At 41.1% G+C, this 26982-nt stretch overlaps 3 protein-coding genes across 29 annotated transcripts in view; 1 reads left to right on the forward strand and 2 right to left on the reverse strand.

Moving 5' to 3' along the window:
• Ttll5 (tubulin tyrosine ligase like 5) overlaps positions 1–14238 on the reverse strand; it is a 265849-nt gene extending 251611 nt beyond the window's left edge. For 6 of the 26 annotated variants that reach the window (XR_009226355.1, XM_046440817.2, XM_046440818.2 and 3 more), the window contains exons 1-3: positions 14053–14232; positions 12449–12617; positions 7377–7483 (exon numbers count right to left, since the gene is read on the reverse strand). Coding sequence is in view for 24 of the 26 variants with exons in the window: in XM_046440817.2 (XP_046296773.1) it covers positions 7377–7483; positions 12449–12522 (181 nt within the window). In the remaining 2 variants the exon portion in view is untranslated. Of the gene's footprint in view, positions 1–7376; positions 7484–12448; positions 12618–14052 lie in introns of those variants that run through there. The other 20 variants (XM_046440808.2, XM_046440806.2, XM_046440814.2 and 17 more) reach the window with 8 other exon arrangements.
• A 63-nt stretch (positions 14239–14301) lies between these two features.
• Positions 14302–23141, forward strand: Erg28 (ergosterol biosynthesis 28 homolog). 2 transcript variants are annotated; one of them, XM_046440829.2, is made up of 5 exons: positions 14302–14661; positions 16931–17089; positions 19450–19540; positions 22182–22300; positions 22390–23141. In XM_046440829.2, exons 2-5 carry the CDS (start codon positions 16957–16959, stop codon positions 22467–22469), a joined length of 423 nt encoding a protein of 140 aa, XP_046296785.1. In that variant the 5' UTR covers positions 14302–14661; positions 16931–16956; the 3' UTR covers positions 22470–23141. The 2 variants fall into 2 exon arrangements, with proteins under 2 accessions (XP_046296785.1, XP_046296784.1); XM_046440828.2 differs by having other exon boundaries at positions 14305–14661; positions 16927–17089.
• Positions 23142–25220: 2079 nt separating this feature from the next.
• The window catches only part of Flvcr2 (FLVCR choline and putative heme transporter 2), a 59513-nt gene continuing 57751 nt past the window's right edge, over positions 25221–26982 (reverse strand). Inside the window, exon 10 of the mRNA XM_046440830.2 lies at positions 25221–26953. Coding sequence (XP_046296786.1) covers positions 26888–26953 — 66 coding nt within the window. The 3' untranslated portion in view covers positions 25221–26887. The remainder of the gene's footprint in view (positions 26954–26982) is intronic.

Here is a 26982-nt window from a genome sequence, read left to right on the forward strand (position 1 = left end):
GAACCTAGGGGCTGGGGATGTGGCTCAAGTGGTAATGTGCTCGCCTGGCATGCATGAGGCACTGGGTTTGATTCTCAGCACCACATAAAAATAAAGATATTGTGTCCACCTAAAACTAAAAAAAAAAAAAAATTAAAAATATTTTTTAAAAATCTGAACTTAAACATATGGCAACAGTCAGAAAAGGATAACAATCCAATTTAAGGATTTATCTATAAAATACCTAGCCAGGAATATTTTAAAAGGTCAATTTCATGAAACTCATACAGAAAAGGTCTGGAAAACGGCTGTAGATTAAAGTAGACCAAAAAAAAAGACAATTAGGGCTGGGGATGTGGCTCAAGCGGTAGCGTGCTTGCCTGGCATGTGTGCGGCCCGGGTTCGATCCTCAGCACCACATACAAAACAAAGATGTTGTATCCGCCGATAACTAAAAAATAAATATTAAAATTCTCTCTCTCTCTCTCTCTCTCTAAAAAAAAAAAAGACAATTAAATGTAATCTCTAATTAGATCCTAGACAGAAAAACAAAACAAAGGCTACAAAGGATAAAATTGAAGCAATGTGAATGTGCACAGGGACTGTAGTTTAAAGAATGGTAGTTTACCAAGGACAGATTACTCTTGTTCTATGGAGATGCCCTTGTTCTCAGGAGATACCTACTGAGGAACATTTAAGGCCCGGGAGTAGCTGAACTAATTCTCAAACATTCTTTTGTTTTGGTACCCCAGTGCTCTTAACCATTGAGGCACATCCCCAGCCCATTTTTGTATTTTATTTTAGAGACAGGATCTCACTAAGTTGCATAAGGCTTCGCTATATTGCTGAGGCTGGCTTTGAACTTGCGATCCTCCAGCCTCAGCCTCCAGAGCCACTGGGATTACAGGTGTGCACCACTGTGGCCAGCTTAAATGGTTCATTTTGCTAGCATGGTAAACTGTTCATAATTGGTGAACCTGCTTGTCTGAAGATTTGCAATTTTTCTAAATAAAATGTTTAGAAGAATGAAAGAAAACTGGATCTTTTCATTAAAATGGTTATTACTAACATCTCCATTTTGGCACATGCAAAAGCCAAAGCATCATCAACTATGCAATTCCTGCTGGAAGCTAGGAGTACCCCGAGTCTATGTGTATTCTGCAGCCTCTGCCTCAGTGCCTGGCTGTGGGGAAGATAAGGGTGTAGGGAAAAAAGGGTGGCTACCTGAGGACTGGGATAGAAGTGGGAATAACAAGAGAAAGTGTATGCTTCTATAGCCAAAGTGCCAGGGTTCAAATCCTGGTTCTACAACTTCCTGCCTGTAATATTCCACAAGTTACTTAATTTTTCTACATTTAATTTCCTCCCCTGTAAAAAGGAATTGATACTATTTATTTCATAGGATAAATGTAAAGTTTCAGAACATTATTGCTACATAGTAAAATTATTTTATATATAAAATTATTTTATATATAAAATAGCTATTGACATATAGTGTCATGCATAGTATTATGTAGCAAATAAAAAGTTAAAAGCCATTAATATTCTTTCACCTATTTATCCCAATATAGAAGAAAATTGCAATCTCCACCGTACTCAGTGGCAGACCTGATTCTCACAGTGAGTAAGCACTATGCAGTAACCAACCACCTAATCAACCCCTACCACCTCACCATAACCCAGCTCAGAGAAGATGAACATATTCCAAAAGGAGAGTACAAGAAGAAAGGATGGAATGAGACATGTTCTACATCAATAGCCCTCTGTGTCCAGTGCTAGTTAGTAATATATCTTAGACCAGAGGTTATAAAATGGTGACCTAAGAAAGAGACCAGGACTGCATATAGGTCTGATTATTGCTCAATGTGGTTTTAAATAAAACTGAATTAGTAATTAGTTGATAACCTTTGAAAATTGGAAGAGTTCATATAAAATCTAGATTTTTGAGCTTTTCTTGAAAAACCTGGCAACCTCGGTATGACAGCTAATTTTATATGTCATCTTGACTGAGCCCTGTTTTAAATGTCATCCTGACTGTTTATGCCTAAACATTATTTCTAGGATTGTCTGTGAGGGTGTCTTCAGAAGAGATTAGCATTTCAATTTGCTGAGCAAAGAAGACTACCCTCCCAAGTGTGCATGGGCATCATCCAATACACTGAGGGCATGAACAGAACATGAAGATGGTTCAATTTGCTCTGCTCCAGGTCTGCCTGAGCTGAGACAGAGATCTTCCCTGCCCTTGGCACTCCTTGTTCCCAGGCCTCAGACTCATACTGGGATCTATGCGACTGGTTCTTTACCACTCAGGCCTTCAAACTGCATCAACAGTTTCCATAATTGTATGTGCCAATATACATATTAAATACCTTCTCCTTCCTCTCCCTCCCTCATCATGTTCTATTGTTTCTATGTCTCTAGAGAACCCTGAAAATACACATTAACTTTCGCTATCATGGCAAGAGTCAACTGAAGAATTACAAGTGCAAACCAAACCTGCCCAACTGCCCAAGGAAGAATCACCTTATTCCACATAAAAACGAAAGGCAGGATATGGTCTCCTTCATCACCTGCAAACTGCCAATGATCCTGTTTCTGATCTCTGATCAAGCAAGCACCACTTCAGTTCTACCATGAGACTATGGAATTCCTCTTCCCCAACCACTCACATGTGCCCTAGGAGGCAACCTGGAGTGCTAGGACCTGCGGAAAGTTCCCGGATTGACTGTAGTAAAGCAAATAAAAATAAGAAACCAATAATCCAACTGTCAGCACAGAAGAACCTAGGGAGTAGTCAAGGTCCCTAAGGGGTTTAGATAAAAACAGCACAGGAAATCAGAATGAAGATAAAACTGATATATTGGACTTTTAGAATAAAACTATAACCTCTTAAATTGACAACATACTGTAGCTGTGCCCTAGTATCAGAAAAGTAGGTCCATACCAATGTTACTCAATACAGTAGTCATTAGCCACATAAGGTTAATGAGCATAGAAATGTGACCAGTTTGACAGAGGACCGAAATTTTTTATTTTATTTAAACTTAATTAATTAAAATTTAAATTTAAAAATTGAAACTCAATTAAGTCAGTAGAAAACAAGGACTGGAGCAAAATGATAAAGTACATGATTAATATACACAAAACCCTGGGTCCAATCCCAGCACAAAAAAAGAAAACAGTTATTAGAAAATATCTTTGAAACAACCTGACTAAATGAATTTACTTTTTCAACTAAAATCTTTATGAAATCTCAACATAAATCAAATATTTACAATGAAAATTCTGTACCAAATTAAGATATACCCAAAATGCAAAATACATACTAGCTATAAAATATCTTTATTAATGATTTTTATTTGAAGTAAATATGGGAAGAATAATATTTGAATATATTGGGTTAAATAATATATTATTAATTTCAACTTTCAAATTTAATAATACATAGCTTATATCATACTTCTATTGCTTATCTACAAATACAAACTTATTAAATAGACACAGAGACAAATTATAAAAAGATGCTTCATTCTACAAAAAGCTTACTTTAAGTTGAAAATACCTCTGTTGCCTCTAAAACACAATCTTAATTACATGTTTGAAGTACATACAATTTGGAGGAAAAAAGTTTATAGTAAGAAAAGAGTCATCTTCTTAGATCAGTTCACAAATAAAGCATGAGAAAGCATACTATACCAAATTATTAACAGTGATTTCAATAAATATTTAATAGATAAACAGAAAAAAAGAAGTTGGCACCTAACACTATGAAATCAACAGAAGGTAACTAATGCCCCAGATAACTTCTCAAGGGATTTAACTACAGGCTTAAGATCTGAGCAAATCTATGTACCATGTCAGCTGGTTAAGAGACAGAGAAAGGGGAAAAAAGTTGAAGACCAAAAGTGTACAATTCAGATAAGCAAATAGGTCATTCAAAATTGCCTTTTCATAAAAGGTGAAGAAAATTATTAAACCTCAAGGAACTAGGAAAGATAGAGAAAAGTTTCATGTCTTTTTCCCCCTAATCACGGGAATGTGTAAAGAAAAAAAAAGCAAAGATTTATAAATTATAGAAAAGAGTAATTGCTTGAATAGCACGATGATAATATTCATGAATAGTATTTTCCAATAAATGATAGGTATTCTAAAAAAGAAGGTTCTGCTTATTGTCATAGGATACATAGATTATTTTATGTGACAGGAGACCAAAAGAGGCCTGTGTTGTAGGGATTATTAACTTCTGTTGTTTTTTTCTCATCTTAGATATTTGGGCTCAAATTACATTCAGAGGGAGCTTCTCAACACAAGCTTCAGTTACTCAGGCTTCAGAGAAAACAGGAATGAGCCATGTCCCTTTAAGTGGTAACCTAGCAACTTACTGAGGGGATTAGAACACAAGGACCCTTGGGGAGGAAGAGGATTCAAATCCCAAAAGCAGATTCACAGTTCTCTGAATTCCTGGATTATCATGGGGTAACTGCAGACCTTAAAGCCATTTAAAAGTAGAGCAGATCCTGTTCATCAAGTAGAGTGAGAGACACAAGTTCTGAGTGCCCACCATGTGCCTGACATTAAACAATCTCATTTGATCCTCACAATGCCTGCAAGGTAGAAGTTATCCCATTTAACTAATAATGAAACTGATTAAAAGAGTTTAAGTGACTTGCCCAAGACTCATAGCTAGTAAATGTCAATCACTGAGAACCCAAATATGGACTCTCTACTACACCAAATGATGGTCCTTATCCATACTGTTATAACCCCTGAAAACAGACTAACCCCAGGACTCACAGCACAGCTTAGTGATTTACAAACTTCAGTGCACTCCCTATCAACATCCCAATGGCCAATTTTACAGAGATAAAGCTGATCCTAAAATTCTTATACAAATTGCAAAGAATTACAAAGGACCCTGAATGGCCTAAACAATCTTAAAAAAGAACAACAATATTAGAGGCCTTTGTGGAAGCAACCTAGATCCCTTCAATTAAAAAAAATGTGGCATTTATACACAATGGAATATTACTGAGCAATAAAAGAGAAAAAATCATGGCATTTGCAGGTAAATGGATGGAGTTGGAGAAGATAATGATAAGTGAAGTTAGCCAATCCCAAAAAACCAAATGCCGAATGTTTTCTCTGATATAAGGAGGCTGGTTCATAGTGGGATAGGAAGGGGGGAGCATGGGAGGAATAGAGGAACTCTACACAGGGCAGAGGGGTGGGAGGGGAAGGGAGGGGGCAGGGGAATGATGGTGGAATGTGATGGACATCATTATCCAAAGTACATAAATGAAGACACGAATTGGTGTGAATATACTTTGTATACAACTAGAGGTATGAAAAATTGTGCTCTATATGTGTGATATGAATTGTAATGCATTCCACTATCATATATAAAAAATAATTTTAAAAAGATTAAAAAAAAATTAGAGGCCTTACACTTCCCTACTTCAAAACTTAATACAATGTATTAGTACCCACACAGGATGCTACCAGAATAAGGATAAATGTACAGAACAATGGCATATAAAGAGTCTAGAAATACATCCATAAATCTATGGTAAATTGATTTTTTAATATATATTTTTTAGTTGTAGATGGACACAATACCGTTGTTTATTTATTTATTTACATGTGGTGCTGAGGATCAAACCCAGTTGCCTCATACATTCTAGGCAAGCACTCTACCACCGAGCTACAGCCCCAGCCCAGTCAATTAATTAATTAATTTATTTATTTTAGGGTATTGGGGCTTGAATTCAGGGGCACTCAATCACTGAGCTACGTCCCCAGCCCTATTTTGTATTTTATTTAGAGATAGGGTCTCACTGCTAAGCACCTCGCCATTGCTGAGGCTGGTTTAACTCGAGATCCTCCTGTCTCAGCCTCCTAAGCTGCTGGGATTATAGGTGTGCTCCATCGCCCTCGAACTAAATTAATTTTTGATGACAGTGCCACAACCATTCAATGGGGAACGAATGGTTTCCTCAACTAATCATGCCAGAACAAGAATGAAGGTGGACTTTTACAAAACACAATATTAAAAAAATTAACTCAAAATAAATCAAAGACTATTTAGCTTAGGGTTAGGATTGTGGCTCAGAGGTAGAGCCACATGCATGCACATAAGACATTTCTCCAAAGAAGGCATACAAATGGCCAAGCACATGAAAGCACACAAAAAGATGATCACTGTCATTAGTCATTAGGGAAATGAAAATCAAAACCATAATATCACTTCATACCCACCAGATGACTATAATCTATAAAACAGAAAACAACAAATATTAGTGAGAATATAGCAAAATTGGAAGCCATTATCATTTTGGTGAAAATGTAAAATGAAGCAGCTGCTGTAGAAACAGTTTGACAGCTCCTTAAAGTTCAACAGAATCGAGGCACAGCGGTTCACACCTGTAATTCCAGTTTCTCAGGAGGCTAAGGCAGGAGGATTCAAGTTCAAGACCAGCCCCAGCAACTTAGTGAGACCCTGTCTCAAAATAAAACTTAATAAAGGGGTCAGAATGGTAGAGTGCGCCTGGGTTTGACTCCAACTACCACAAAAAAAAAAAAAAGAGAGAGAGAGAATTATCTAATAATTCATTCCCGAGTCATACTCAAGAGAATTGAAAACAGGTACCTGAACAAAACGTTGTCCACAAACCCTCAAAGCAGCACTATTCACCACAGACAAAAGATAGAAACACCAAAAATATCATTTGATAAAAGGATAAATGAAATTGGTATATCCATTCAATGGAATACTATCCAGTCATAAAAACGAATGAAGGACTGATACATGCTCCAACATGGACCGACCCTGCCAACATGCTAAGTGAAAGAACCCACACACACAGAAGGCACAATTGTATGATTCCATTTCTATGAAATATCTAGAGTAGGCAAATCCATAGAGACCAAAAGTAGATTAGAAGTTTCTGGGGGCTGGTGGCATAGAAAGTGACTGCTTAATGGGTGTGGGCTTTAATTTCTTTTTTCTTTTTGTTTTCTTTTTTGCAGACCTGGGGGATTACACCCAGGGCTTTTTCATGCTAGGCAAGCCCTCTACCAATGAGCTACACCTTACTTCTGGGATAATGTCTCAGACAGTGGTGATGGTGCACAACATTGAGAATGTACTAAATGCCAATGAAATGTGCAACCTAAAATGGTAAATTTTGTCACACATAATTTATCACAATATATATACACACACACACAAACATGCATGCACATATAATTTAAAAATTTTTAAATAATCTTCAAGTAACAACTTAATAGATTTTTCTCATGGCCAAGGCCTTTTCTCTATCCATACGTCATACTAATGTTTTCCAAAGTTGTCAGGAAAGTTGACCAGCTCTGCCCTCTGTGGGAGAGGTTATACCTACCTCCAATTACTCGAATATTGTTGTCCTTTGTCAGAATGGCCTCAGCATGGAATACCAAAACTGGAATTCTCCTGCAGCCTCCAGTCCACATGATACATGGATGATCCCTACAAACATAACAAAAGTCTTCAGCTCAAAATCTGAATTAACTTTAAGCAAATTACTATGGTTTGATGCTTAGCAACTTTCCCCTTCTTTCTAGAATAAGAACCCCAAATATCCTGTGGAAAAATCACTCATCTTCAATTCTTAGCCAGGGTTTTCAGAATGACTCTTGAGAAGGGATGGACCTTGACTGGTTTCAGCCAATGAAGGAATGTGATCATTCAGTTACAGTGATTGGTTCAAAGATGGGGACATAAACCAATTATAACCCATGAGAAAGAGACATGTTCCCAGTCCCTGACCCTTTCTCTTCCACAGTAACTACAGGTGATGGCCTCTCTTTCCAAGAGCAGAATAAGAATGAGAAGTCTGGCACTGCAATGGTCATTTTGTGATACTGAGGGGAGAGCCCAGAGCTGTCAGTGAAGAAGGAAGTCAGGGGAGCCTAACTGACAGGAGGAGAGAAATGAAATCCTGGGTAATAGTCAGAGCTGCAAAAGCAAATCTTGCCTAAATACGAGATATGAATGCCCTGTCTTATTTAGGACAACTTGAGTCTTACTATAATCCATTGCATATGTAAAGAATAAAAACTGATATATTCCCAGTAATTTATATACCCCTTTAATACTCTATAATTCCTTTTTAAACCAATTTGATGTCCCATCCTAAGATTCTGGGCTACAACCCCTAAATTAAAACAAGAATCTCAATTAAAATCATATTTTAAAAAACATATAGTAAATGGGAATATATATATAATTCTTCTACTACAAAATCATAGGGCTTTTTTCTCTTTCCCTATCCTCAGGAAAACTCAATTTAATCATCTTAGATAGATGATATTTACTCATGGATTAAGAAATTCTTTGGGTAGGAAAGTAGGAAGGGGGAAAAATTAAAGGAACTGGGTCCCTACTATGTGGCCAGTAATGAAACTAAGAACTTTCATGTCATCCCACTTACTCCTTTTGTCCATACGATGAACTAGAAAAAAGTGTCTCAGAAGTTCAGTAACTTGCCCAAGGTCATACAGCTGCTTAAGTATACAGGTCTTTGAACCCCGGTCTCTTGTTCTTTATACCCTTTGCTGAAAAATCGTATCTCAGTGAAGTTCAGCATATCGAACACCCTGAACTCAACTCTTCCAGAATTTAAACGAATCAATTCCTTATTTGGAATAAGATTCATTTAGCCAACAATCACTCTAAAAAACTCACATGACCACACCCCTTAACAAGAGCCATACCACATATCTCAGGGCCAACTCACATCCTTCCAATCCAATCTGAATGCACAGGTACCAGGCAACTAATCTTAGAGGTTTCAGCAGCCTGTAGACTTGGGTTGAGCTGCCATCAGCTTTTTAGTGAAGACAGCAAAGAATGCCATACCTTGTTCATTTTCTGTTTTCTAGAAATGGAATGCAAATGCTAATTGTTTTTTAATGTTTTTTTAGTTGTAGATGGACACAGTAACTTTATTTTGTTTTACTTTTTTGTGGTGCCAGGGACTAAATCCAGTGCCTCATTCGTGCTAGGCAAGCACTCTATCACTAAGCCACAACCCCAACCTGCTAATTGTTCTTGTTCTTGGTCATGGTACCTATCTGTGAGAAATGGTGTTTATAGGATCCTTTCTTTCTTTCTTTCCTTATTTATTTATTTGATTGTTTGTTTGTTTGTTTTAGCAAGGATGAGTTTTGGTGGTTTGCTCGATTTTTAACTTAAACACCTGTAAAATATGGGCTCAGACCAGATGATTCCTATGATCTCTATAATTTTTCCACCATATTTTCATGTCAGTGGATAGAGGGAGCAGATAGGCAGCCTGCACTATGAAGTCTTGGACAAAAGAACTTTGGAAACTATCCAAAGTTCCCTGTCAATCTAGCACTAGCTACAAACTGGCACCACTGTGCCTTAGCACTTACAAACAATGGATGGCTGCTACAGTTAAAAATGCCCGACCGGATCAGCAACACAATAGACAGACACTCAGCTGGAAAGAGCCACCGCCCTGATTTACAGTCTGTAGGAAGCCATATCCCTGACAGAGAAATCATTTCATTCATAACCTATGGAAAGGTAAAAGTAGTAAATCATTAGTTCACCATGGTCAACTGAAAAACACTTAAGGCAGATGTTAAACTGTCACTAAAAACATGCTCCCAGCAGGTCGTACTAATGGGAAGTAAAATTTTAAATGACTGGGAAACTGAACATTGGGACCTCACAGGTTCATTCACATCAGAAACTGATAATATGAAGAAAATGCATTTTCAGACATGAAAGGACAAAGAATTTTCAAGACTAATTACTGAAGAAGACCAGTTCTATGGCTCATTTTATTGAAAGTCTAATAGTTGGTTTTTATTTATTTATTTAGATGCCAGAGATTAAACCAAGGGGCACTTGATCACTGAGCCACACCCCATTATTTTATATTTTGAGACAGGGTCTCACTAAATTGCTTAGGGCCTCACTAAGTACTGAGGGTGGTCTTGAACTTGTGATTCTCCTGCCTCAGCCTCCTGAGCCTCTGGGATTACAGGAATATGCTGCTATGCCCCCACACATTTTGGTTTTTAAGAAGCTATTTCATGAGGAATATACACTATTCACTCCTGGGACCCAGCCTACATAATTCAAAGACAGAGATATACAGCAGGTTAGCACTCCTGCGACTGTGACCTCTTCGTACCACTGCCCCTGCTAGCAAGGCTTCCACACCACAGCCCACCTCAAATGTCACCACTTCCATAGAGCTTTCACCACCAGCTCCTCCAGTCCACGACCACACTCTCCTTCCTGAACCCCTGCAGCAGTCACTGTGAAATTGTTTATTGTTCATATTTTAACTGATTTAAAATCACTTTTCATGATAGAAATTAAGATTACTATTTTTTCAGTGACTAGAGAAACCTTATATTGAGTTCTTATATGAAAATTTCTACTTCTACATATAAATATATATTTGGGATCCCCAAGCAAAATACAGAATGGCCTCTTTACATTTATTATTTGAAATAGTGCTATGTAAAACAAGGACTTCTAGGATGGTTTCTAACCCTAAAGTCCAGGACTACAAGGCGTTAATACTTTCATAAAGCCTAGGGATCTGAGTGGATCTTACTTACAGTTGTCTAAGGACATACATCTCTGGATCAAATCAACATCATTATGCGACTGAAGGCCTTCTAAGTTTCAAAACTTTCTCAAGGTAAACCTATTGTGAATAAAATTGCTCACATACAAGTGTCCAATAAACAAAAATGAGCTGATGGAACAAGAAAAAAAGTCAAAATTCAATAGTAGAAGTCTGAAAGAAAGAAAAGCAAAAGGTCCAAAAATTTGGATGGGGTAAAGAGAAATAACATCTATATTTTCAGTAAATTCTATAAGAAACTTAGCCTTTCTCAACTAGGAGTATAGGCAGGAAACCAGAGGAGTACTAGCAGTGTCTGTGCCCTTCCTCTAAGCCCACTAATAAGACATTAATGAAGTAAAGGAACAATCTTAAAAATGGAAAGACCGATGCTTACTGCAGAAGTTAAATTTTTTGTGGAGTAAAAGGCCACACTCTGAAAGAAAAATGGCACAAAAGGCCAAGTAACCAGAGGGAATTACCCATTTAATTATCCTGAAAGAGAATGACCCAAATATATTGTTAAATTCCTATTATTTTCTATGACCTAACGATGAGGAGAAGTCTTTCCTCAAAACTGTATTAATGCTTCAATAGTTTTCTTCAAATGCTATTAAGTAATGTAATCTTCTACCCTATAAAAAGTCTATCATAAATTCAATGAACCAGTTAGAATTTTGTCTTACATTTGTATGGTACTTTATGTAATTTACCAAATAATTTCTCACATATGATTCTATTCGATACAAACCACACCCACACAAAATAGCCTGGGAGATACTATCCCTATTTTTCAGGTTACACAGCACACATATATCCAAAAGGATGCAGAGTACATAAGGAAAAAAAAAAAAAAAGATATCTTAACTTTAAGACAAACTGTCTCTATATTCTGTGTCAAATATTAAAGGAGGCAAAGCAGCAAAGCTTTTCAAAATCCAGGAAAGCTAAGTCCCTGAGGAAATTTCTTGCTATTTATAAGGCCAAGTTTAATAAAGTAGAAGTAATATCTTCTAATTAAATATCATACTTTAATCTCCATATTAAATGAGAACAGATGAGAACAGATGAAACGAAGCCCTTATCATCATTTATAGCAGCTGCACTTATTTCTATCATTCATTTTTATTATGAAGATCCAACGATCAAGATATTTGGACTCTTACTAAAAGAATTCAGGAAAGCAATGTGGTTCAATGTAAGCAGAACAGACTATAGAATCTAATATCCTGCCCCAGAGTTGCCATGGTAAATTATATGACCTCTTTATATTACCGCCACTCTATCATTGAAAGGCTTTTGAGAAAACTAGCAAAACAGTCAACATCACAATTTGGAAACCTACTTTTATTAAATATCTAAAAATTTGAGTCTCCTTATTGGATGTTCTGCTCAAAAGTGCACCAAAAGCTACTACCTACATTTTACAACATCTAGAGCTGATATTCACTCATGAACACAGAAACAAAGCCTTATCTCATTTCTGATATGTGATGGGAACTAATAAAATCTTGGGGCTGGGGATGTGGCTCAAGCGGTAGCGCACTCGCCTGGCATGCGTGCCGCCCGGGTTCGATCCTCAGCACCACATACAAACAAAGATGTTGTGCCCGCCGATAACTAAAAAATAAATATTAAAAAAAATTCTCTCTTTAAAAAAATAAAATAAAATAAAATCTTGATCATCTCATGATTATGGATAAAAGCTAAAACCAGAGCCAGTCAATAGCAATAGAAGAATACTGGGTTGAACATATGAGTGAAAGAAACTATTTTCCACCCCAAAGGTAAAGGGTCAAAGCAGGCTTGCTGTTACTTACTCTTGGCTTACCACCTCCTCATCCTCTGAGGAAGATGCTGTTTCCTCCAGGTCCCGGGCCATCACAACTGGCATTTCCTTTAGAGTTTGTCATGCAGTCAGCAGACAGGGGCCTCAGAGACCTTTCCTTGCAGATTCACTGGATCAGACAATTTGGGTGGCACAGATTCCTGCAAGAAAATCAAGTGATCTGAAACATAATATAGCTTTCTCTTTCTTGATTTTGCTGGTGATCTTCCAAATAATGAAAAGGAATATATTCCTAAATAGTGCCCAATCTCCAGAATCCTACCTTCTATCACAGTGCCTCAAATATGCCACAAAAATCAAGATTTTTTTCAAACATACTGTCTATGCTCTGTGTAGTTGTAGAACTTAATTAAGTTTATTTCTCTCCCTTGTCTTTTATATACTAAGTCTAACGTATACCAAAGCAGAAAATCCACTTCACTTTTAGGGCAATCTGAGGTAGGCGGCTGGTTCCCTAAAACAGATTCCTTGCCAGACAAATCCAACCTAGGTTAAAAATAAAAATTAAGACTCAAGTTTCCAGACCCTTGTGAATTTATTTAAACTGTGACAAGCACACAGGCTAGCTGCTATCATATTTATAGTAAAAACAATTCACCTGAACTAAAAGATTTATGAATATAATCCTCCTAATCAAGGGTCATATAAATAGGTGGGGAAAATTTTTCAGTGCCCTTCCAAATATTCTTAATTATTCTCACTAAAAATCACGAACTTTGATCTTAATCTTAAATAGGTATTAAGATTTCCTAATAGTATTAGGAAATTTCCAATACTGCATTTCTAACTTAAAAACATTTTTAGAGGAAGGAACAGAAACTACAAAGAAAATAAAAACGTTTAAATGACCATAATCTCAATACTCAGAGATAATAATCTCGTGTCAATGTTTCTAAGATATTTGGACTCTTACTAAAAGAATTCAGGAAAGCAACTGTGGTTCAATGTATGCAGAACAGGCTATAGAATCTAATATCCTGCCCCAGAGTTGCCATGGTGAGTTATACGACCTCTTTATATTACCACCACTCTATCATTGAAACTTTATTTTTCTACGCATTTATATAAACAGTAAGATTGTAAATAAGACGAAAAACACCCACCTGGATAAAGATTCCTACAGATTTTTCGCAAAAAAAAAAAAAAAAAAGGGGAAATATCTAACAACCTTAGTGACTCTCTTCAGGGGATTCCAAAAGGGATTCCCCAATCTTTTCCCAAAATGTTGAGAAGTCCATTCAGTTAAAACAAGCCAAAGCTCCAAGAGAGGAAGGCATGCCAACCTTTGCCGGGCTCCTGCAGAACTAGGAGAGACTCCGCGCTCGGAAATGAAAGGAGTCTGGCTGAAAGGGAGTCCTTGCCATGAAGGGTCTGCCCTCAGCTCATCCCAATCCCAGGTAGGTCCGCGGGTGCTCCCCACGGGGAAGGCGCGGACACTCTGCAGCAGCAATTCAGCCTGGCGCGCCCGGAAGCCAACAGCTGCTCCGGACTCGGGGGAAGTGCAGCGGACGGCGCCTGCCCAGACCTGGGAGAGCGCCTCCCAAGGAAGGGGAGCAAGCCAGCGCAGGCGTTTACCTGTCTCATCTTCCCATGGCTCGGAGCAGGCAGGCGGGGACCGCGCTCTGCGCCTACCTTCCTCCTCCTTCCCCAGCCAGGCTCACGGCAGTCGCCGACGGCTGCTTCCCCCGTTACTACAACAACCAACAAGCAACCGCCCGCTCGGAGCCACTGCGCAGGCGCCGCCACCGGGCGCTGACAACGCCCAGCTGCGGGCGCTGACGGATGTCGTCACTGCGGCGCGGCGCGGGCGCTGAGTCCTGCTGCCGAAAGAAGGGTGTCTTGGCTCCTATTTTCCACTCTTATTTTCTCCGCCCCTAAAAGGTTGATTCCAAATCCATAATTCCGCCACGCTCAACAGGAGGGTTTACTGAGTGAGCGGCGTACCAGAGGAGAGGCTTAGGCAGCGGCTACTGCTGATTGGCAGCGAAGGGGTTCACTCCCTATCTCCTGCTCCAGCGTATCGGGAACAGCCAATCAAAGAGAGGGCTGACCGTAACGACCCAATCCTGAAGCCCGGCTGAGGACAGGGGCGGGGACAAATGGCTCAGGTGGACTTGCGGCTGGAGCAGTCCTAGGGGAGCTTATTTGCTGCTGGTTCTGTGGTGCTGGGGGTCCGATCGCCAGGTAGGAGAACTTGGAGAAGGAGCTTGAAGGTGTCTGTGTGGCATCTGATTGGGAGGATTTGGAGAGCCTGGGATAATAGAGGTTGCCAGGGGGGTACCTTTGGGGGAAAGGGGTTCGAGAGAAGATGACAAGGGAGAGTCAGGAACATGGAGTAAATTGGGAAAATGAAGGAATGGATGAATGAATGAGAAGCCTCTGTGAACTTAGCACTGTGCAAGGAGCCTTCACTTTTTCTCATGTAATTTCTATAACCCTTGAGGCATATATCTGTATCTCCCTTTTGCAGATGAGGAAACCGAGTTGCAGAGTATAAATGACTTGCCCAGGGCCCCATAGCTACTGAATGGTAGGGTTAAAATAGGAATTCCTCTCTCCTGACTCTTAACTTTTAACACCTATGCTGTACTGGGCCGGGGAAGAATTGAAGATAAATGTTGTATACTCTGATAAGACCCTAAAGCTTTAGGGAAATGGGATTGAGGAATTGGTGGAGCAATTCAGAAATGGCCAGGTTCTTGTCTGCAGCTATCTGCTGGGATTTCTAAGATTTATGAAATGGGAGTCATAAGTTCTGCTGAAAGGGCGTGGCATGAGGGCATCCATGCAACTTTTCTAACCCCGGCAAGAGACATGAAGCTCTAATTGAGAGGGGGTGAGGAAATAAAAAGAATAGGTGATTCATGGCCCAGGTTGTAAATGCCAGTGATGTCCAATAGACACCTATGCACTCAGAATTTGGATAGAGTCCTCCTTTGTAACACACATTTCCCTGAGGAGCTCATCAATTCACTTTTTCTTCTCTAGAGCTCTTTCTTGATTGGAGAAATCAAGAAAGAAATCACACTGTCTCAGGCAGTTGCTGACTTAAATAACCTAACTCAGCTGAGTAGCATGGAACTGTACTGAAACTCTACTGCCAAAGTGTCAAAGGAAGCCCAATATTTTATTGTCACTTCAGGCCCAAGAAGTTAACCAGACAACAGAGAAAACTTGGACCAAAAGATAATAATGAATATGGGAAGAAGCTGTTCTTTATTAGAACTTCTTTATCTGGTATGCCTTCAAGTCAAACTGATTGAAATCACTATTCAACAAGGGTTGGTCTAAGATTTAAATATTTGGTCTAAGCTTTAAATATACTTGAAGACAGAAATGGATATGGTATGTTTGTCTTCATCAAAAACAGGAACATCATCAAAATATTCTCAGTGAGATAGTTTAGCAACAAAGTCTAACAGATCTCCCTGCCACATGTTAGCTGTATAACCCCAAGCAAGGCACTTATCTTCCAACTCTCATGTATAAAATGGAAATACTAATAGTATCTGTCCACCTTGTTGTAAGGATTAAATGAGATGATATATGTTAAGTTCTTGGCACAGAGCATGGCACAAGTGCCCAATAATTGATGGCTATTGTAAATTTTCTTACAACCCAGTACCAAGATTGCTGTTTCTTTCTCCATAAAGTCACAGCAGTTTTTTTTTTTAAACTTTTAAATTGTCCTAGTTTATGAAGCATGGTATATCTGGGAACCACAGTGAGAAAAACCTAATGATATAAATAGTGCCATTATACCACAGGTTCCACTCAATTGTATAAGGGTTTTATAGGCTTCAAAGAATCTGTCAACAATATCCAGGCAGGTGTCTGTAGTGGACTTAAAATCAATCACTTTTAAGCCACTTGCATGACAAAGGAATGGTATGAAAAAGTAAAGATATAGAAGTACTGATTCCAGCTAAGAGAAAGAAGTTCTGATTTAGGGTATTCCTGTATTTTGGAGAAAGTACTTAGACAAAGATAAGTACTATGTCACTTATTGAAAAGTATACAGTTCATTCGCCACTCTTAGTGTGACTAAGTATTGGGACCAGTTTCCATAAGCCTCACACAGAGATCCATTCTGTTACTTTATAATAATATAATAACATAATAATAATGATGTTTGTTCACCTCCTTTTCTCTCCATTTTATCCTGGCAAATTGGTCATGTCCACCCACTGTATTATAGAACCTTTGTCACTTTGATTTAAGGTAAATATACACAGATATCAGGCTAACCCTGTGAAGTAAGAGTAGTGTGTTAGGAAAACCAGGGGCGAATGGATAGAAAGAACTTGGAGAGGAATTTGTGAAGTGATTGGTCAACTAAGCTCTGAACAGCCTTCATGTGTGGAATACAAGCTAACCACAGAGGTGAGAGGGCTATGGTTAAAGTGGACTGACCCTCATCGCCTCATGTCTTTTGCCTTTGTTTCCAAGGCAGAACACCTCCTCTGGTCTAAGGGAGTCATGAGCCGTTTCCTGAATGTGTTGCGAAGCTGGCTGGTTATAGTATCCATCATAGCCATGGGAAACACACTCCAGAGCTTCCGGGACCACACCTTTCTCTATGAAAAGCTCTACACTGGCAAGCCAAACCTCGGTAAGAACTCTAAAAACTGCATCCTATGTGGGAGTGATCTAGCTTTGGTTCCCAAGGCAGGCTGTACATCAGAACAACCCGGGAAACTTCAAAACAAATCCAGGCACCTATTTCTCTCTCCAAATCTAATTAATGAGCCTGGGAGAAGCTCAGGAATCCAGTTTCTGAAAACCTCCAGGTATTTCTGATGCTTTGGTAGCCATTAGAGTTAACAAACCATAGAAAGCACTTGACCCTTTCTCCCCAAGCTTCCCTGGATACCTTTTTGTTCCTTTTATACTTCCCTGGGCAGTTAGAGTGTACAAAAATGTTTATTAGAGAAAGTGAGAGAATAGAGTTGCTTGGTGACTCTGGGATGCTCCACTCAAAAGACATCAAGAAGCTTCAGAATCCCAGCGCCCTCTTCAGAAATCACCTGGTCCATGTTCCATGTTAAAGGTGGGGACAGTACTATCCAGGGTCTTCCCAGGCAGCGACGTAGTCCCTGAACAGATTCCCCAGATCCCTTCAAAGTGGTCTTCCAGAATGAAAAAAATTTCAGAATAGTGGCTCTCCCCAGTCCCGAGCCTCTCTGCAGAGAGCATTTTTACACTATAGCTTGTACTTCACCACGTGGGTGTGTGGGGTACTTGGAGCTATAGCATTATTTCACAGCAGCTGTCAGTTCTGTGTCACACTAACAGCTAACCCAGATTCCTGCTCTGACCTAGCTCATCTTTCTGCTACATCTAGGTATAAAATGAAATTAAATAGGCTAAGGATCATTTTGAACAAAGCTCAAATATATTAGGAGTAAAGAACCTGCAAAGGAAAGCAGGAAATTTCTGGGTTTTCACCTTTCAGGGCTGCCTCATGGAAGCCTATATAGATGCCCAGAATTTTAGAGGTCATCTGGTCTAGCACTTTGATTTTAAAGTCGAGACTGAGAAACGCAGAGGTCATATGACTTGCTGTACAGCTGAGCAGAACATATATGTCAGGAGAAGGGGTGGAAGCTGCCTGCGTCCAGTGATTTGGGGGCTCCTGTGGTGTTCTCCTAATGGTACCATGCTCTGGACTGTCCCATTGAATTTTACCTGGTCCTAGTCTGGTTAGGCCTACTGAAGCATTCCACTTAAGTCTCTTACAAATGAGAGCAAAATTTCCTCAGTCTTCTCTTTGGAAAAGCTATCAAATTATTTACAAAAGGATGTAGTTCTTGGGCTGAGGATGTAGCTTAGTGGTAAAGCACTTGCCTAGTGTGTATTGAGACGCTGAAACAAAAAGAAAAAAGGTAGCCCTCTAGGGCTAATGCTAGATATTTGGTTGGCATATGGAACTTTTTCTTACTACCAACTAAAGGTGCTCAATGCTGTGAATTTGGTAAAGCCATGAACCTTTCCAAAGGCTAGAAAATCCCTGAAGCCCAATTAACATGAAGAGATCTTTCAGTCATCAGTCTTGTCCCTTGAAATTTCTCTTGCTCAGGAAGGGATAAACCAGCAAAGGAAGTATCTTACCTTCACTGTTTGGCATTTCCAAGCCACTGGATGCCTTAAATTAGTGGCCCTACATTTGTCACCCGAGCAGGGAGTTTCTAGAAAATACCTAAGCCAGTGCCCACCTCTAGAGTGTTTGGTGTAATTGATCTGCCACCTGGCCCTCAGTAACTTTATAAAATTCCCTCAGTTGATTGTAATAAGCAGCCCGGGTCAAGAACCACTGTTATGGGGGAATATGACCATACTTTGAGGGAAGGGTATTTAATGCCTCAGTGCCAGAATGAAGCCATCCAAAACAGAGTGTCCCCAGCAGAGCCCAAAGAAATAGCACTTTATTTCACTACCAAATATACAGAAAACCAGTCTGGTTTGGGCTTTGTTCAAACAACATAGATCTGGGTTCAGAAAGAGATCCAAGGATTTAGGTCTCACTGTATCTTTTAGGTATCTAGATTGGTGCCAATATCTCTGAGGTCTCTCCCTGGATCAGTCTTAAAGTCTGTGGGTCTGGGTCCCAGGCATCTCGTTTTAACAGACCCATCTCACAGCATTCCCTAAAACCTGTCCTCGCCCAGTCTTTCTGGGCTTCCAGGCAGAGAAGACAAAAAGTGCTGTATCTAAGAGTTATTTGCCTAAGTGGGTTTTTTGTTGGGTATCCACTCTTGGCAATTCCCCTTCTAACTGTAGACATCTGAAGAGGATCTCAGCAGTCCTCATTCTGGAATTCCTTCTTTCCCTTACTTTTAGTCCCCAGGTATGACACCAGAGCCTCCACTCTGCCCAGCTACAGGGAGGTGAGGCTCAGCTATCTCCTATGAATATCCAGAGTGTGGAAGGCACCCCCCCTTATCAACACTCTTGTTTTTTTCTACTACACAGTAAATGGCCTCCAAGCTCGGACCTTTGGGATCTGGACCCTGTTGTCATCGGTGATTCGCTGCCTCTGTGCCATTGACATCCACAACAAGACGTATGTAAGGGAAGGAAGAACTTTAGCATCCTTTTATTGAAAATCAGGTGCTAGGCATGTTGCCCTCTCTGTTGAGACCTGTTAATCCTTTTACTACATTAGCTTAGAGTGTTGCTAATAAAAGGCCAGTAGGGTCCATCCAAGAACATAATAGGCCTAACAAGTCTTCTTTAATATCTGAAAAATCTTTGGAACTAACATAGCAGACTGGCAGTGTTGTTACCTAGTGGTCTGCATCATATCCCTCCATTCCTTTACTAAAGAATCTGCCTTTCTTCTGCTAAAGACGTAGAATGATGTACTCTTTTAGCTTCCGTTTGTTGTTATTGTCATCTTGATTTATTTTGCAGAGCTGTAGATCAGTCCCAAGACCTGGTGCATGGCAGGCAAATGCTCTGCCACTGAGCCACGATATGATCTTTTTAGAGTAACCACCCACACATAACTTTCTCACATTCCTCTTTAAGCAGCAGGAATGATCAGAAATCTTGATGTATGAAAAAAGAGGAACCACAAAGTAAACTGACATGCTTTTACAGAGTCAGTAGTTGAGGGTGGGGGAGAATCCCCTTGCTGCCTCTGTGGGGACCAAGACAAGGTGCAGAACAATCTCAGGCAGGCCTAGCCTCCTGTCTAGACAATGCCATATCCCGCTCTAGCCACTGGAGGGGGCTCAAGCTTTCCTCAGCAATAATTATCCCAAGCTAGGTGAAAACGTGTGCTCAGTTCTCTGGGTGAGGCTGTCAAAACAGCCTCACTCGCAAATATTTTTGTCATATCCAAGCTCTCAGCATCTGGGAAGAGAGAAGGCAGTAATATTTTTTGAATCCCCTAATTATGCCAGGAAATTTCATGTACATGACCTTGATTAAGTCTCCTCCTAACAGCCCTGGATTCTCATTCCTGATTTTGCAGATCTGAATATTAGAGACCCAATTAATTTAAACTGAGGAAGACTGACTCAAGTGGTATTTGAATCAAGGGATTTAAGCTCTCCAACTTTAATTTTTTTTTTTTTTTTAACTTGAAACTGTGGTTACTTGTCCCAGATTGACACATATTTTTGGAAGCAGTATGGTTTAGTGGAAATGTCCCAGGACCAAGAATAAAAACAAGAAAATGTATTCTGGTCTCGATTTTGTTGGTAATTAGCTTTACAGAAACAAGTCCATTATTTACTTTTCTCTGCACCTTGGTCTCTTCATCTATAAAATGATAACAAATAGCTGTTCTACTTCTCAGGGTGACAGGGAGGGAGGATTGAATAATCATTTTAAAGACCTTTATTATGGCTGGGTGTGGTGGCGCATACCTGTAATCTCAGCAACTTGGGTCACTGTCTCAAAATTTTAAAAAGGGCTAGGAATGTAGTTCAGTGGTAAAGCACCCCTGGGTTCAATTCCAAGTACAAAATCAAAAAAAAAAAAAAAAGAAGAAGAAGAAGACCTTTACCATGATAGGAAAAGAGATCAACTTCTGTTTCTGTGCTCATAGAGTAAGCAGAGATAAGTCTTACTTGTCCTTACCTCTGTTCCCCAGGCACCTCTCCAATTTTCCCAACACAGGACAGCTGCGAATGCTGACTTGCTATTTCTGGTCCTTTCTAGCCTAGGACTTTGATCCATGCATTTCCGACGTGCGTCTGAGACTCAAAATCAGCACACATGCATACATGTCTATTAATATATAAAAGCATGTACCAGAATGATAAAAACCAGATTTAAGATATTGACTACTTCTAGGGGAGGGAGAGGGAGGACAACAGGATCAGGGTAGGATAAGGGTGCACAGAATGCTATAATGGTTAGATATAATATTTCATTTCTTAGAGAAAAAAGTTTCTGAAACAAAAATGTTCAAATGTTAAGATTTGATGGAACTGCATATTAGTTAGTTGCACTGGGGTTCATTATAACATGCTACCATCTTTTTAATATATTTGAAGTATTTCCTAATTTTTTCCTTAATTTCATACTTCAAAAAAGAATATCAGCAATCCAAGAGGTTCACCAGCCAGTTGCCTGTCTCTTCTTCATCTCGGAGTCAAAACTGAAGAACAAGCTCTTACCCCAGGGGTCCTTGAGTCCTCCCTCTAACCACTTCTGTAGGCCAAGACACAAAACAACTGGCTGCAAGTGAATCTAAAAGCCCCAAGATGTCTTACTCCTTCCTCTCAATTCCAGGCATTCGTTCTGTGTCATCTATCTTTTAAACCCTGACCGGCACAGGGCAGACATCTACCAGGTGGGCTTAGACTAGACAGTCTGCCAAATTGGACAAGCAGACTATGTAGATGTGATGGTTCACAGTGGTACGTACGGCCTAGGGTTGCCATAATCCAGGGTCTGCCTCACTGTAGCCGGTTTCTCTACCTTGCTATGACTTGGGGACCCACTCTGAGTGCTTGGACCATTCTCCTCCCAGATGAGCCACAGAGCTACCTTTAGTTTCAAAGCCTTTCGTTTTATCCTAGGTGAGAACAAATTGAGGTGATCATGCAGCCAGGTATTTCTCAGGAACACGCATCCTTTCTCCTCAGCCGTAGTCACATGGTTGTGTATCAAGTCTGACTAATACTTCCTGCCATGCTGCACCAAACAAGCAATAATGTCCGTTCCCATTTCTGTCTGCTCTCTTGTAGCCTCTACCACATCACACTCTGGACCTTCCTCCTCGCCCTGGGGCACTTCCTCTCTGAGTTGTTTGTATTTGGAACTGCTGCACCCACAATTGGTGTCCTGGCCCCACTGATGGTGGCAAGTAAGCACCCCACCCCACCCCCAGGCCTCCCTCAGCAACTGTCCCAGCATCCGTGTTTACATCTCCACTCACCTGTCTCTGTGTTCAAGGTTTCTCCATCCTGGGTATGCTAGTCGGGCTCCAGTACCTAGAAGCAGAGCCAGCATCCAGACAGAAGAAGAGGAACTGAGGCCACATCGCCACCTCCCACCTCTCTGTCTCCCCTTCATTCTCTGCTCTTTAATTTCTTCTTTGGGGCTCCATCCTCAGCCCCTTTACTCACTTTTGGCCTTTTAAGTTGTTGAGGTTTTGCTTTTTTTTTTTTTTTGGCATTTAAAAACATTTAAGACATAACATGCACACAGGGAAGTGTACGACATATATGTACAATTTAAAGAATAATTTTAAAGTCAACATTCAAATAAGCCACCCAAGTCAAGAAATCACCTGCCCCTCAAAAGCCCCCGCTGTGTGTCCTCCCCACCTGCAGCCTCCCGTAGGCTCCTTCTTCCAGCCTTCTGCTTTTGTTCTGCTTTTTTAATTTTTTTGCCCTTTTTATTTCCGTTCCTCGGTTTGGGTCGTGGTGGGGATGTGAGAACTGTGAAACCTGAAGCTGCTGCCCACCCCGCGCAGCTGTGACCAAGGGCTGCTTCAAGGGGCTGTCCACACACTGGGCTCCTCTCTGCTGCTAGACTCTCAACTCTGAACCCGCCAAGGACAGGCAGTTCTTCTTCTGTGTGAGCAGGACTGTGGCTCTTCTTTTACTACAGGTGGGTGAGGGTTGGAAGAGTCTGGGCTGTTTTTAGACCTTCTGGTCAGCTGTATTTGTGTAATGAATTTTGTAATAAATAGTAAAACCCTCGGCTTTGATCAGTTCTCGTACTTTGGCCGAGAGCACCACAGCTTTCTGCCTGATAAGGTTCACCACAGCTTGTGTCCCAAGTTATACTGGGGGCCTCCAGCTCCTTATTGTCACTTGATCAGATCTCTTGTATTTCTGAGGTCAGATCTTCCTCTTCTTGGATCTTCAAGATTCTCTGTTCACAGGGCTGAGATTGTGGCTCAGTGGCAGAGCCCTTGCCTAGCATGCATGAGGCCCTGGGTTCTATCCCCAACACTGCCAAAAAAATTAAAATATGATTCTAAGTTCATATTTCAACCTCAGGACCCTTTCTTCCCTTTCTGGATCTTCCTAAAGAAGAAACAGATGACTGAAAACACACAAACAAAGTAGGATTAGGCACCACAGAAGAAATAGCTGGATGACCATGAAAAGGAACCAGCTAGATCCCGAGGGTGATGTACCAGAGTAGACAGTGGCCCTCCACACCACCTGGTGAGCCTCCACTGGCTGGGCCCCCCACACACTGTGTATGCCAGAAAGGCCACTCGATATTTCAACAAATATTGATTGAGTACTTTTCCATGCCAGATACACAGGAAACAGAAATGAGCAAGATGGCAATGCCTCTGCTCCCGTGAGCCTCATGTTGTAGCCAAGCCAGGCCAGGAAGGCAGAACTACCGATAGAAGAATGCTAGAGAAAACAAGCTGTTTTCATCAAGAAGGGGTGGAGGTGGTGGACGTGGGAGGATCTCGATCACCAGAAAGGTCCTCCCGAGGTGGGGGTTTCATCTCAGAGTTGAATGCTCAGGAATCAGATGTTTTCAGATACAAAGCAAGCAGTTAGGGTAGAGGGGGCAGGTAGGCAGGGACAGTCTTGTTCAAGGAGTTCAAGGAGTAAGATCAGTGTCATGACAGCAGGATAGATCAGAAAGGGAGGCTTGTAGGACTAAGAAGGATGTTCGATGTTTCTACCTAAATACTTTGGGAATTCTCTGTCGGCTCTTTAAGTGGAAGGAACAAAACCTACCTTCAACTAGCTTAAATGTAAAGTTAACCTGACTGACTGGGATTATAAGCTTCAGGAATAGCTTGATCAGGACTCTAGCTCCACTTCTCTGTTTTTCTCAGTTCTGCGGAGCTGCTCTTCCTTCCTCCCCAGGCTGGCTTCCTTTATGGTACCAAAAGGGGGCGCAGTAATTCCAGGCGTCACATCTCCAGGACACCACATGTAGAAAAAAGAGCTGTGTGGTACGAACTCTTCTTTATCCACTATGTGGAGACAGCAAGAGAAGCAGCAGTCCTAGAGTTAGCATTCCAGTGTAGACCTACCTGGAGACCAACTAAGAATGAATGAATGATTTGGGTCCTCTAACTGTCATAGAAACGTGATTCATGTAAAGGTAAGATACTAAAGAGATGGTGCAGGTAGAGAGTTTAGAAGGCACTATGAATAGGAGATTTCTTAACAACGCCAACTTGAGTTCCTTCCCAGATCATTTAAAGTAGAATCATAATGCTGTCTCTCTAGCCAAGAATTGCTAATAATGGGGTGCCACAGTGCCGGAAGTACAGCACAAATCTCTAGGGAACAAAATGTACAGAAAACTGAGAGCAGCAGGCATCTCTAAATAACAGTTGTAAGGGAAAGGAACACAACTGGGTGAGGAGTGGCAGTAAGCAGCCCAGCTCAAAAGAAAAAAAGAGCAGAAGGACAGATGCTAGGCCCCAGCTGTGGACTCCGGCCAGGGCAAGCTGGTGTGTGGCTGGGGTGACTGAGAACAAACACTTCAGCGATCCTTTGAGGCAGAGCCAGGAACAACAGTGAGCTGTCTTACCAACGGTCACATTCCAGCATATACACAGGAGGAAAGAGGTCAGGGTCATGCTGGCTGTTGAGTTGCAGTGTCCCATGTAGGCTGACAGGGACCTTCATAGTCTTTTAAAAAGCCACCAGGATAATAGCACCCATGTCAAAAGAGGTCACAGATACTCCTCCTCCCTGACCCCTGCACCTTCCCCACCTCAGGCTCTGATGTGTGGCAACCTCACGGAGACTCCCCAAAGCCTTCTCTGCCCCAACAAATGACCGGACAGATCATGTGAGAATCCTTTATTGCTTTAAAACATCTGAAATTACAAACAGGAAATACAAATGTGGTTGTTTTTTTTTTCTCAAAAATACAGCAATGGATTCAGTAAACACGTTAATACATTTTGAGGGGTTAAAGAATACACACATTCCTCCTGTCAAAAGGCACATCTCCCTTTCACCCCATCCCTCCCTCTGTCAAAAGTGTGAACTTTTTATTACATAGGCAGTGTGTTTCTCCTATTGCTTGAATCTGTGTACATACACACACACACACACACACACACACACACGTCTGGCTCCCCTCTGGCAGTAGTCCAAGCACCCCAGCACTTCAGCCAGCCCCGGCTCCTCTGACATACAGAGTCCAGGGCAGAGACCACAGCAAAAGAGCACAGTGGCCATGGTTACAGCTGTGAAAGGCATAGGAGAAATTACCAAAATTTCTCTTATTTTCAGAAGACACCACTGAAGCCCATGAAAGAGCCAGACAGCAGGGCAGACAGGAGAGAGGTCGGCTTAAATTGACTTGAAGGGACACCCTTTAAATTTAGACTGATAAACATTATTACAGGAGGTGGAAGAGGGGTTGGTATGCAAACCTATCCCCATCCGAGGCGGGAAATGTGTCATTCCAGCAGCTCGATGCCAGCTTTGAGAAGCACCTTTCCTTCTTCCCTCTCATCTCTTAGAGTCAGCCTTGGATTTGTTGGAGTGGAAGGATCAAGATTAGTTTCCAGTAAAGGTTAGAATCAGCTGCCATGATTGCCCTCCCTCAGGATAAAACAGGCACTTGGGCTAATGTCTGAGTGTGATATCCAGATGAAGGTAACTGAGTGGCCGGTGACACCCACAAGTCCCTGCATGAGCCCTTCTTTTGGAGGAAAAACCTCTTTCCCATCTCAACTCAAAAGTTCTAGAGTTGCCACAGGTGGGTCCCCACAAACCCAATCAGAGGGCAGCCCGAGCACTGTCACACCCAGGGAATCAGCCCTCCCAAAACACTTTCTCTTTTGTGTCCATGACAAAGTGACAAAGTTTCTGTCCAGTTTATTGATGTTTGGTCTGATAAGGTCTTAGGAAAGAGGGTTTGGAGATAAATCCCAACACTAGGCCAGGAGACCTGAGGCCAAGAGTCCTAACAGAGCTTTCCTGACCAAGGTTGTCCACACGGTGCTGCCCTCTCAGGGAACTTGAGTGGTCCATCTGAGACCCAGGAATGACCCTCAGTCAGAGCAACTTGCCCCTCCTTAGTAAAAACTGGGCTTCACGTGAGGGTCTTAAAACACTAGAAAAAGTTAATATCCTGAATAAGCTTTCTTCTGTGATAATTTTGCAAGCATTCTCCATGAGGGATGAAGGCGATGAGGGAAAGCCAGAGTCCAACACTCTCCATCAGTCCCTCCCACCCAGCACCAGCACCCAGGACCTAAAAGGAGGGGGGATGGGAATCCAGTGTGCATTTGGTGAAAGGTACACTTTCCCCCAACTAAAGCATTCGGGCTCTTGAGTGGGCTCAGAAGGCAGAGGTGCCGCCATGTAAGGCGCAAATATTCCAACTGATTCCCTCCACAAGCTTCTCCAGTGAAGACATTTGTGCTGGCAGTGAGAGCTGAGCTGAAGGAAGAGGTGGGGTGTTCGTGATCCCTGAGTGGCTGCCACCTCTCTCTCTCTCAGAAATGATCCTCCGACAGGATGGTGGGCGCCTTGCTGGTATTGTTCTCCTCCTCCTGGACTTTCTACAAGGCAAAGCAAGCACGCAGCCCTG

Source organism: Marmota monax, unplaced genomic scaffold (genome assembly GCF_021218885.2).
Source record: "Marmota monax isolate L192 unplaced genomic scaffold, Marmota_monax_Labrador192_F-V1.1 WCK01_AAM20220418_F8-fsc00017, whole genome shotgun sequence".
NCBI lineage: Eukaryota > Metazoa > Chordata > Mammalia > Rodentia > Sciuridae > Marmota > Marmota monax.